At 40.6% G+C, this 12,440-nt stretch overlaps 1 protein-coding gene across 1 annotated transcript in view; it reads right to left on the bottom strand.

Annotated features, from left to right (window-relative positions):
* Window positions 1–12,440, bottom strand: part of LOC130835857 (ATP-binding cassette sub-family C member 4-like) — a 148,323-nt gene that overhangs the window by 42,952 nt on the left and 92,931 nt on the right. The window contains exon 26 of the mRNA XM_057707725.1: window positions 2,720–2,875. Within this exon, the coding sequence (XP_057563708.1) occupies window positions 2,720–2,875 (156 nt within the window). The remainder of the gene's footprint in view (window positions 1–2,719; window positions 2,876–12,440) is intronic.

The raw sequence follows: 12,440 nt of genomic DNA, 5'->3' as shown, positions 1-12,440 counted from the left end.
CTAGAGCAACAGAAATGAGAGACACAGGCCCTGTTCGCAAGGAGAGTTAGAAAATAGTCGAGAATGTGGGGAGGGCTGAGAAAAACGCCAGAAGTTTTCGTGAGGGACTGGGTACAGGGCAGTGGTCAGGAAAGAAGCTAGTGGGAGGGGAGCCAGAAATCAAAAGAAAACGAAAGTGATCTTTTCTCCTCTTGTTCTTGGTAGAAAACATTAGATACATTTCTGTGTTTTGCTTTTTCCTCAAAATTCCTATTGTGTACTTTTTTTTCTTTACTCTTTAAGTTTATATAAACAATTTGGTTTCTACTACAAACAATAAATATAAAGAAAATCACCAAGACCACAAACACATAAATAGAAATTAAAGAGCAAAATTGTTCCAGAATGTGTTACTCTTTTTATTTAAATAGAAATAATATCTGAAAGGCCAGTGCCATGATTTTGAAGAATAATGATAGTAACTAGCATTTCCAAGAACCAGGCATGGGCACAAACATTTTCTTACCCAGTTACATCTTCACAACAAATCTGTGCAGCAGTAATTCCTAGACCTGGTTTAAGGATGAGGACACTGAAGCTTGGAAGCTGAGTGACGTCATCAAGTCCCCACGGTCATGTGAGGCAGAGTCACAAAAAATGTGGGTCATGTTGACAATCAGTCTACACTCTTAAACATTCTATCCCTGGCTGCCTCCTCAATGACTTCCTGGTACTTTTACACATTGCAGCGTCTCTCCAGATTCTCTCTCTTTAACCAACGAACATGGTACCTTGGAGACAAAGACATTTAAAGTGGAATACTAAAGTTTCTGTGTTTACAATGGTTGCTGATCTTTATCTACATGGATAGAAAGCTTAGCACTATTTTGTAAGCACACTCTCTGGAGTGTGTACATAGAGCATGGTCAAAAGTAGGGTGGAAACTAACAGAACAGAACCCAAACCTGGTGATGTCAAGGTATGCTTAGTTTTTGCTCAGACGTGCTTCCAAAATATTACCAGCAGAACCAAGAATCATTTAATGTTATTTATTTACAGAGTTCTTTTTCTTTTATGTACACCAGCATACAACTTTTTCCTATTAAGAAGCATTAAAAGCAACACAGGGCACGTTTCAAGGACGTGAAAGGACTTTACAGACATGCCCATTATTTCTGCAAACTAGTCTCATTTGGCCATGGCAGAGATCAAAACATAAAACTTGGGAATCTAAACATTTATTTTCTACTGTAATAACTAAATCATGAATCTAATGGCCAGAGGCAATCTTTAAAAACAGGGATTGTCCATGCTACAAAGTTCCTCCCATTTTTCCTGAAAGGGATATATTTGAAAAAAAATTTTTTTAATTGGGGTAAAATACACATATAATTTTACTACCTTAACTATTTTTAAGTGCACAGTTCAGTGGTATTACATACATTCACATTGCTCTACAGCCATCACCACCATTCAACCACTCATTTGTCAATGGACGCTTGGGTGCCTCCCCTTTTTTTGCTATTGAGAATAATGCTGCTATGAACACGCATGTACAGGTGTCTCTTCAAGATCCTCCCTTTAATTCTTCTGGGTTTATACTCTAAAGCAGAATTCCTGGATCATATGATAATTCTATTTGTAACTTTTCTGAGCAACTACCAACTCGTTTTCCACAGTAGCTGCACCATTTTACATTCATACCAACAATGAACAAGGATTCTAATTTTTCTACATCCTCGCCAAAAAAAATCAGCAAGTCCGTCAAAGCAGAGGGCAGGATGGAAGATGTGAGGCCCAAGGCTGGCAGGTACTGGGCCTACGCTGCCCTTGGCTATATAACTGGATGACAGCAATTGCTCAATAAATATTCATAGAATTTATGGCGAGTGGATGAACCACAAGGAATGACAGGAGCTTCTACTGTGCATATAATCCAATCTCCAAACACTCTCTGAAAGTTATACTTCTTTAAGAAGCAAAGCAAAAGAAAACAGAATCAGAGCCCAAGAAGAGATGGTCAGTTCAGTGCTCCACCATGACAGCAACAACACACTGGGTCTATGTGAAGCACTCCACACGCACTGACCTATTTAGTCCTCACAACAGCTCGAGAGGTTGGTACTGTTAGCTGCCTTGTAAGGGAGAGAAAACTGAGGTGTACAGAGATGGAATTCTGTGTCCTGTGTTCTTACCCACTCTTCTGTACTGTCTCCCTGGTTAAAATCATTTATTAATAGCTGAATTCTAAAAGTTTCTCCAAAGTACCCAAACACTCTGTAATCCTCAAAGCTCCACAGTTTCACAGAAAGTCCTCCAGGGAGATAATCACCTTTGAAAAAGTGGCTTTATTTCCTACAGCAAAATTCCATCTATAGACACTTAAAATTCATGTTTCCCTATAGGAACCTCTCCAGTGCTAAAAAACCATTTATCATTTTGTTCTCAGAATTATGTGGTTATCAGTGGACACAATTATATCACCTGACAAAGTCAGAGTCCAGAAATCTAACTGGGTAAGTTACTAAATCACATGCATGTAAAACAAATGAATGAACAAACAAAGCCTGGTATCTGACAAAAATATCTGTTGAGAATACCTGCTGCTAAAAATATGCTCTACTGGGGGAAAAGGGATCAACCTTTTCATGCAATTTGAAAAAAAAATAATCCAATTAAAAGCAATTAAACATAAGCACCCTTATAGAAAGAACTCGTGAGAATGCTCTGATACGAATACCTGAGATACAACGGACATTTTCTTCCTTAAATCATGAAGTCCAATTCCGGTTGCCTGGATCCCATCAATTTGAATGCCACCTTCAGGTTCTGCCAATCTAAAAAGGGCAGAGATGAGAGAACTTTTTCCAGCTCCTGTTCTTCCCACAATGCTGACCTGTAAAGAGATTCAGGAGGGATAAAGAATTAACAAGATGCAACAAACCTGGGAGAAACCTGTTGCTGCAGATAAATTTTAAAAGTTCTAAAGAGTAGTTTCTTAATCATGGCATTGTTGATATTATGGGCCAGATAACTCATTGTTGGGGGGATGGGGGGGCTATCCTGTATATTGTAGGATGTTTACCAGGAGCCATGGACTCTACCCATTAGATACCAGAAGCACCACCCAAATTGTGGCAACCAAAAATGTCAGACAGAGACAAACAGCCCCTGGTTGAGACCCCCTTGGCCCCAAGAAGAGTTAAAAATAACACAATCCATCTGCTGGCAGTGAAAAGCCAGCAGTCTTCTAAGTGGGCCATAAGATGTCAGCTTTTAAATGTAAATTGATACAGCTGCTGTGGAGAACAGTATGAAGGTTCCTTAAAAAACTAAAAATAGAACTACCATGTGATCTAGCATTCCTACTACTTGGCATATACCCAGAGAAAACCATAATTCAAAAAGATGCATGCACCCCAATGTTCATTGCAGCTATTACAATAGCAAGGTCATGGAAGCAACCTAAATGTCCAACAACAGACAAATGGATAAAGAAGATGTGGTACATATATACAATAGAATATTACTCAGCCATAAAAATGAATGAAATGGGGTCATTTGTAGAGGTGTGGATAGACTTAGAGACTGACATACAGAGTGAAGTAAGTCAGAAAGAGAAAAACAAATGTCGTATATTAACACATATGTGGAATCTGAAAAAAATTGGTATAGAATCTTATTTACAAAGCAGAAATAGAGACATAGATGTAGAGAACAAACATATGGATACCAAGGGGGAAGGGGGGGATGGGATAAATTGGGAAATTGGAATGGACATATATACAACTATTGATACTATGCATAAAATAGATAACTAATGAGAACCTAGTGTATAGCACAGGGAACTCTACTCAGTGCTCTGTGGTGACCTAAATTTGAAGGAAATCCAAAAAACAGGGGATATATGTATACGTATAGCTGATTCACTTTGCTGTACAGTAGAAACTAACACAACATTGTAAAGCAACTATACACCAATAAAAATTTTTTAAAAATTGATTTAAACTTAAAAAAAAGGATTGAAGGGCTGATACATGCTACAACATGTATGAATCTTGAAAAAATCATGCTAAGTGAAAGACACCAGACACCAAAGGTCACATATTGTATGATTACACTTACATGAAATATTCTGGAATAGGTAAATCCATGGTGAGAGAAAGCACATTAGTAGTTGCCAGGGACTGGGCTGGGCTGGGGACTTGGGAATGACTACTTCATGGATACAGAGGGGTAAAAATGTTTTGGGACTAAACAGAGGTGATGGTTATGTCACATTTCAATGTACTAAATTCCACTGACTTTTAAGTATAAAATTTACATAATTTTCTTATGTAAATTTCACCTCCATAAAAATAAGCAAATCACAGAGAAAAAAAAAAGTCACCTTTTTAAATTAGTTTTATTTCTACTGTCAGACCTTGAGAATTACGTGGGTAATTTTACAGAGATGCCAACAAGTCAAGTCAGAAGTATTACATATAAAATAGTAGTACTCACTTTCTCAGGGATCTATTATTTAAGAGGAATTATTCTTAAATAGATTTAGTAGAAAAACTAAATCACTTCCTGATATTAAATATCTTAATTATATTCTATCTTAAAGGGAAACATCTTAAAATTATAAAATGCAGGTCTTAGTGTCTTAAAAGACAACAGCTAGTAGACAAAACACACATGAGTTTAACAACACCACAAAGAACATTTGCTATTTATATAGGACCTTTCATCAGAGCAATTCAAAAGGCATTTTATTTGCAAATTAATACTTACAGTTGCACTTTGGAAAGATACATGCCAAATGTCAATCTATTTATTAAAGCCAAAGCAGAGAAAAAATAAGTGCACTAAAAATAAGACTGAGTCTATCTAATGCAGGTAAAATGATGCTGAGGAATAAAACTGCATTCAGGTATGTGCGCAGAAACTGGCCTTTTTTGCCAACGACCTTGCCCAACTGCAAATTCCCTTATTATTTCATTTCTATTTAGGAATTTGAAACTGATGAAAGGTGTAAGACATGCTTTCAGTCATTTGTAAATTAATTCAGTAAATTTTTAAAACTCATGGCTTTAAACAGAGAAGAACTAAAGCTTTCTGAGCATTGCAATCAGGACGTTCATGCTTGGAACTTTCTGTATTTTCTCATTTGAATCCCTCCTAAGTTCCAAATCTTAGTCTGTAAAATCAATCATGGCATTTCAAAAAAGAATTCATCTTTATAGAGATTAAATGTAAGAAAAATGGGCTCAGCTAATTTTATCTTTGTAGATATTTGGTACCTTATGTTAAACCCTAATGTATATAATATAAATGGGCCAGTCTCTGTATATAGGTAGGTCCTAGTGCACATATAAATGACTCGTGTTCTTTGTACAGGCAGACCTTGAAGATATTTCAGATTTGGTTCCAGACCACCTCAATAATGTGAATATCACAAAATAAAGTAACTCATACAAACTTTTTTGTTTCTCTGTGCATATAAAAGTTATGTTTACACTACCCCGTAGTCTGCTAAGTGTATAATAGCACTATGTATAAAAAACAACGTACATACCATAACTGTCAAGTACTTTATTGCTAAAAGAATGCTAACCATCATCTGAGCCTTTATCGGGAAGTAACATTAAAGAACAATGATCACAGATCAGCATAACAAATATAATAATAATGAAAAGGTTTGAAATGTTATGAGAATTACCAAAATGTGACACAGAAACATGAAGTGAGCAAATGCTGCAGGAAAAATGGTACCAATGTACTTGCTGGACACAGGGTTGCCAAAAGTCTTCAATTGGTAAAAAAAAAAAAAAAAAGAAAGAAAGAACGAAAGAAAAAAATGCACTGTGAAGCACAATAAAGACAGGCATGCCTGTACTTCTGGGTGTTCTCATATATAAATCTACACACAGCAGGACACAGGCGAGAACTGTGTTTATGGGAATGTATGTATGTTCTCATACCATCTGTTCTAATGAAACTGATTCAACTGTGCAAACTGGGACATTTGCAGACTTTGGGTAAATAGGCTGAGATAATCAGGGACACAGAGGGCTGCTCACAGCCAAGAACTCTGAGCTCCAAACTCCAGTGAGTGAGAAAAAGGCAACTCAAAGAAAACCCGGCTCTGGCTATTTCTATAGTTAAGTCATCAAAATTATAGTCTGGAAGTCTTTCCCAGGTCACCAATGGGTTTTACCAATTGCCCATGCAGAGTGTCACCAGTATCAGTAAGTTGACCTTCCTAAATCCAAAGACACTTGGAGAAAGTCTTATTTTAGCTGCTTTGGGACGGCCCCTTTCTGTTTTTCCAACCAGGCCAGGGTGGGTCTCTGACGACCACACCATCTTTTTAGACGTGTGCACCTGGATCTCTCTTCAGACACCAAATTCAACATGATCACCACCCAGTGCCCCACACAAAACAGCCCCTTCCTCTGACTTCCCCACTTCACTCTCATTACTTCTTTCCCAGGCTCATGTGCTCCATCTTACTTCCAGCTTTCCCGGAGCCCAACTTGGTGCCAAGCTCTGAAGACTCTACTCCTGCAATGTTTCATAACTCAGTCTCTCATTTTAAGGCCCACATTCAGCACCTGAGCACCAGGCTGCATTACCTTTTAAAAAATAAAATAAAACAAACTCTTTCCTTGATCATAATTAGTGCCAATGAATTTGAAAAGCAAATAAATACTAGCTATCACCTCAGCACTCTGATAAAACCATTCTTAAGATGTTGATGTTTTTACTTTCTAGACTTGTGTATGTGTTCTTAAAGATACAAATTCATAGATTTAAGCAAAATGAGATTAATATGAACATACTGTTACCTTTTTTCATTTAGTATTTCATAAAAATATTTATTTTAATGGCTACATAATATTACAGTATATGTGATCATTCATTTAGCAAACCTTCTACTGGTGGATATTGAGGCAGCCTCCAATAATTTGCTATTATAAATAACTCTGTGTTAAATATCCTTAAAGCTAAGTCTTTGCAAGCAACCTTGATTATTTCCTTCAGATAAATTCTCAGATGTGGAATTGCTGAGAATCAGGTATGAATATTTTCAGAGGAAGCTATTAAGTCCTGCCAACCTACCCTCCAGAAATATGCTACTATTTTCTATTCTCACCCATTTCCCTGCACATTCAGAAACCTGGGTGCTATAATTTTGTTTTAATTGACAACAGTTTCATTCCAAAAAGCGGAATCACTTTATCCCAACATCTTGCTAGAGGCACAACAGCTACAGGCTCCCTGCCTCCTGCATCTGCCCACCCTGGTCCATGTGTACCCACTTCTCAGGTTAAACTCCCAAAGGATGGCTTGGTGCTCATCACTCCACCCAGGGGAGTCTCTTCTACAAAACTGTCCCCACTAACCTCCCTATCCTTCATCTGCATGAGTCAGCTTCCTTGGGATAACTAGTCAGTTGTGAGGGTTTAACACGAAAATGTGTGTTATACACCTGGTAACTCCCCAGAATGCTCTGCAGGTGCCTACTTCTTCACTCACTGAATCAGGGCATCGTGCCTGTGCTCATGCTGGTCCACCTCCTGAAATGACTTTCACAAGCATTTCCACCTGCTGAAAGCGTAACCACAGGTCATTAAGTCTGTCTCACAGGCCTAATTCCTCAGAAATGCTCTCCCTGTCCCCTCAAGTGGACTTTTCTCAACCCTAACAGATGTTACATCATCTTCTTCTAAACTTCTATAAAAATTGTGACCTCCTTCTATTTTAAAAAGCTAACACAGCCATTTTCTTATTTCTTTAACTGGACAGTATGTGTTGATAACAGGATCTGTACCAGATTTGCCTTTGTATTATTTGTGTTACCTGTGGTGGCCTGAGACAAAGAGGTTTCCATAGGAAGCTGAGATTTTTAACTCAGGCCAGAGAACTTTATGGAAAATCTATTTCTATATTGTTTAGGTATACGATAAACTGGAAAGAGAGACAGACATGGCAGATGGATCCTACAGCCATAAACACAAGCTCAAATGGCCAACATTTCATTCTCATAGGACAGACAACAATTTCTGCAGTGTAAGTGGTCATGGTCATTTGACACCCTATGAAAATGACAACCATCTTTGTCTAAGCATTTACTCTGTGCTGATGCCTGTGCTGGGGGCTGTACGTGTCTTAACCTTGCTTAAGTTGTACAACAACCCTAGACAGTAGGTCATATCACTTTCATTTTGCAAAACAGAAGACTGAGGCGTAACAAGATTAGTCTGCCTGAAATAATAGAGCCCATAAGTCACAGGACGGGGCTCAAGTCCGTGTTTGTTGGCCACTCTTCCATTCTGCTGATGGCCTCCTTATCACCTGGATGGCCTGGCACCTTATTATGTTCCTCTGTGTAGCTAGAAGAAACTGGGGAGAGGTGTACTTGCAGTTAAAGGAACAGGCCTACCAAATAGATTCTATGGCCAGAGAGTTAAAGCATGACATGAGTACGGGTGCAGGTATGAGTGCGACGAGAGGGATGGAATCTCTGAGCAAAAAGGGTACCTGAGCAGGTGGGCTGGCTCTCAGCAGGAAGAACCGGCACCCACAGCTGGGCTGGGAGAGAAACCTGCAGCTAAGTGGGGCACATGGTGCCTGCGAAACAGGCCAAACAGACCTAGTGCCCTGCTTGGGGTAGCGAGGCTCATTTTGGATCCCATCAGTCGGTGAAAGAGCCTCACACACACTGCTACACTGGGCTATATCTGACTCGGAGCCCAGGCAGGGCCGAGCCTGTGGTGAAAGACCTCCAGTCCCCGCAGGAGGCTGGGGGGGGGCGGAGGACAGCAGGATGAAAACTGCCTGTGATGAAGACAGACTCCACTGAAAAGATGCAAATAAATGCATTGGAATCACACAGAGCTGGATTATAATGTAAACGCATGATTTGCAGAATATGAAAGTAAGTAAATCTGTAGGGTACATGGCACAGAACGTTCTAGAGCCTCATGCTCAGTCACAAGAGGGGTTTGGGGGATTCATGAGCTCAATTTCAAACTGTCAAAGGATGTTTCTTGGAAATCACAGGTTACTAGTGAGAAATGGAATCTTTCCTGCCATACCAGTAAACAAAGGGTGCCACCGACCTCAGCAATTGCAGCCCTCCAGCAGGACTGGTGAGCCCTGAGGGAACTCAGGAAGGAAAGAACGCCTGCCAATGAGCATCCATCAGATGGCAGCTACTCCCTGCAGTGCACCCTGTGGGAACTCAGGATGTGAAAACACAGGGTACTGGCTCCAGACAGCTGAGGTGCATACCAAAGGAATGATTCCGGTGAGCCCAGACTCTTGTATCTTCCAACACACAGAAAAGCGCTAAATTCCTTAACTTGAGATATCTGGTTTTCTGTAATTAACAATAATCTTTTAGATGTTCTCAGTTACCGGCCCGTTGTTACGAAACTTCTATATAACCTGGCTCCCCACCTCACCTCCTCGGATCAGTTCTCTCAGAGTTACTTGAGATGCTGCCTCCTGGGCTAAGTCCTAAAAATTTCCACTGAATAAAACATAACTCTCAACTTTTAGGTTGTGAATAATTTTTGAAGTCCACACCAGTCATCAAAAATTGCCCAGTCAAGAGGCCTGGGGGGCCTGAGAGTCTGCATTTCTAAGAAGCTCCCAGGCAGTGCAGGTACTGCTGGCCCTGGCACCACAGTCTGAGTTGCAAGGAATTAGGAAGCTGGCAGGGGAAATGGGACAATTTGGGAGTGAAGGGAGGGTTTCTGAGAAAATACTATGTAAAAAGGGAGAAACTATAGTAAACTAACATTTTTGCTCATTATAGCAAAGTCTAGTTAGCATCTGTAAAAATGTATTAACCAAGTAACAGCTCTCAGCAAGAAAAAAAATAACTAAAATCAATCTATCTCTAGTGCTGGAAAATGCTTTTAAATGGCCCAGTACTCTCTAAAATGATCAGATCAACCACAAAATCATCTAAATGAAAAATGCAGCCTGTGTTCAGAATATAAGCCTAGGGTGCTATTTACCGAAGGATCTATTTATTTTAGTTATTTATTTTTACTTGCTATTTCTTCAATGATTTAGAAACCTGCGTAGTACATACTACACTTTTCAGTTGACTCTAAATTCCAGGAATGGAGACAGCAGAGGAAACAATGGAAAGAGAATAAAGCCCCACTGCTGCTGGGCTGACACACTCCCAAGTCCTCCCCCACAGCAGCCTCTTAATCAAATCCAACACCAAACAGGTGTCCCAGAGTAACAGGCGCTGGGACAGGTGTGCAGGAGAGGAAACCTGGGATGTACACAGATCAAGTGAAATTGAGGCAGGAGATAGATGGGTCCCAAGCCAGGCATTTACAACTGGCCTCCCATTTACATTTCACGGGGCAGGAAAAAGTGGGCTTTAAGCTGGACACGTCCAGCTAGTCTCCTATTTACATTTCCTGAGACAGGAGATAGATGGACTCCAGGTTAGACATTTAAAATCAACCTCCTGTTTGCTCTCCGAAATGGAAGTAACAGCAGAAACAAGGTAAATAGCCAGGCGTTGTCTCCTGTGGACACCTTAAGATAACAGTCATGGCAGGAACAGAGAGGGGCTAAACCTTGTTTGAGTAAAGGATCAAGAGGTCATATATGTCCCATCCTTGGGGCAAAGAAGACATTACACATGCACAGAAAGGCTCCTTGGGGGTCAAAAAGGAGGGGGCACCACCCCATAATATGTCACGCTAAGGCCATCCCGCAGGCCTCTGGGCTGAAATCCATCTTGGAAAAAAGTGGGGCACACATGTTGGGGAGGGTCCTAGGGCAGGGCAGGTGTGCAGAAAGAAACCAGATAATTGGCCAAAGGTAAACAAAGACCAGAAGAACTGCCCTGTATAAATGACTTAACTGCCTCTTTATGGCAGTCCTCCTCATTAGGGAGGATGCCCACACCCTTTCTCTCTGGGTGTGCGTCTCTGCCTTCCTTCTGTCTTAACTAAACAAACAGTTTCTCTGTGTGCTCTCCCACTTGTTGTTGTGCTATGTCTCTAAGAATAAATTTTGTATCTGCTTTTACAGTTTTTGCCTTCATGAGAAATGCATTTTTCACTGGGGGCAAGAGCCAGGCAAAAATAGTTTCTAGCCTCTAGCGCTTGCTGGTCTGGTGGCTAGGATTCCTGGTTTTCACCCAGGCTACCCAGGTTCAATTCCTGGACAGGGAATTAAGATCTCGCTTCAGGCCACCGCTCACTGTTGCCTCTCTGAGGTCAAAATGGCTTCATGACTACGTTGCCCGAGTTTAATCTCCAAACACAGAAATGAAGTTAATGGTGATACTGTGGTTGGACCAAGACACAAGTCAAAAGTCAAGTTACAACAATTATGAATTCAGTCTCCAAATTCAATTCTCCCTCACACATTTTAGAAACTCAGGTAATTCTATGATTTGGGGGGTTTAAGATGGAAGAATACAAATCTGCTATGTCCCTAAGTTGTACTATGGAATTTCTTAGATAATTCATTTCTATGGCTTCGGGGGAATTTTAAGATGTGTGCAAATTAATGGAATTACAATTCTTTGGGAAATCTGAGAAACACATTGTCTGCTAGTAAGTAAACATCACCTACAGAGCTCTCAGGGACAGGATTTCACCTGGTTTTACAGCAGACAGGTAGCTCAGGTAGCTAGGAAAGACCTGAGAAATGGGGCCAGGGGCCAGGTGGCAGGAAATCACGCATCTTATAAACAGCGGGGACCCATGGGCAGACAAAGAAAAGCAGGAACCTCCAAACTGACAGGAAACCACACATTTTGGGTAATAAGTGTCTTCGAGGCAAAGAAAGGTGGGGAAAGGCGGGACCCTCCTGTGTCTAGTGTAACCGCCTGCGCATTACACTCTCATCACAATAAAGTCAGCCTTGCAGATAAGAGGTGTCCATCCTGCACAGAGCCCAGGACACGTCCAATAAAAGCTAAATAAGGACAAAAATCCCTCCTCCCCTCGGGAAGGTGGACCTGGGATGAAAATCAGGGAATGTGATCCCCAAACCTCTCCTTCTCCAGTGACTATTCCACCCCTTCATTTGTATGCCCCTCATAACCGGCTTGCGAAAGAAACCCAGGGCCACAGCTCCTCACCTGTCTGTCCACTCTCCCTCTGAGAGAGTATTCTTGCTTAAATAAACTCTCACTTTAATGTCTTAACTTCCCTGCTTTATCTCTGAATTCTTTTGCAACAGAGAAAGAACCTTAAACTCACAGGGATCACTGGCACAGCAGTCCTCACCTTCCCCCGACCTACAGTGAAACTGGAAATAATTAGGAGCCAGTGTTTTGCCATGTGACTAATGGAAGGGGGTCCCTGGTATCATTTGGGCATTAAGGTGAATATTTATTCTTTAATATCACAAGGCTATTGTTCATTAAGTTATGGCTACAGTCCTCTAGATGGGTCTGTGGTGGAGAGTTTTAAAGAGCAGTT

The sequence above is a fragment of the Hippopotamus amphibius genome, chromosome 14 (assembly GCF_030028045.1).
Source record: "Hippopotamus amphibius kiboko isolate mHipAmp2 chromosome 14, mHipAmp2.hap2, whole genome shotgun sequence".
NCBI classification, from domain to species: Eukaryota; Metazoa; Chordata; class Mammalia; order Artiodactyla; family Hippopotamidae; genus Hippopotamus; species Hippopotamus amphibius.
Note: the sequence above shows the minus strand (reverse complement) of the source record. Positions and strands in the feature narration are given on the sequence as shown.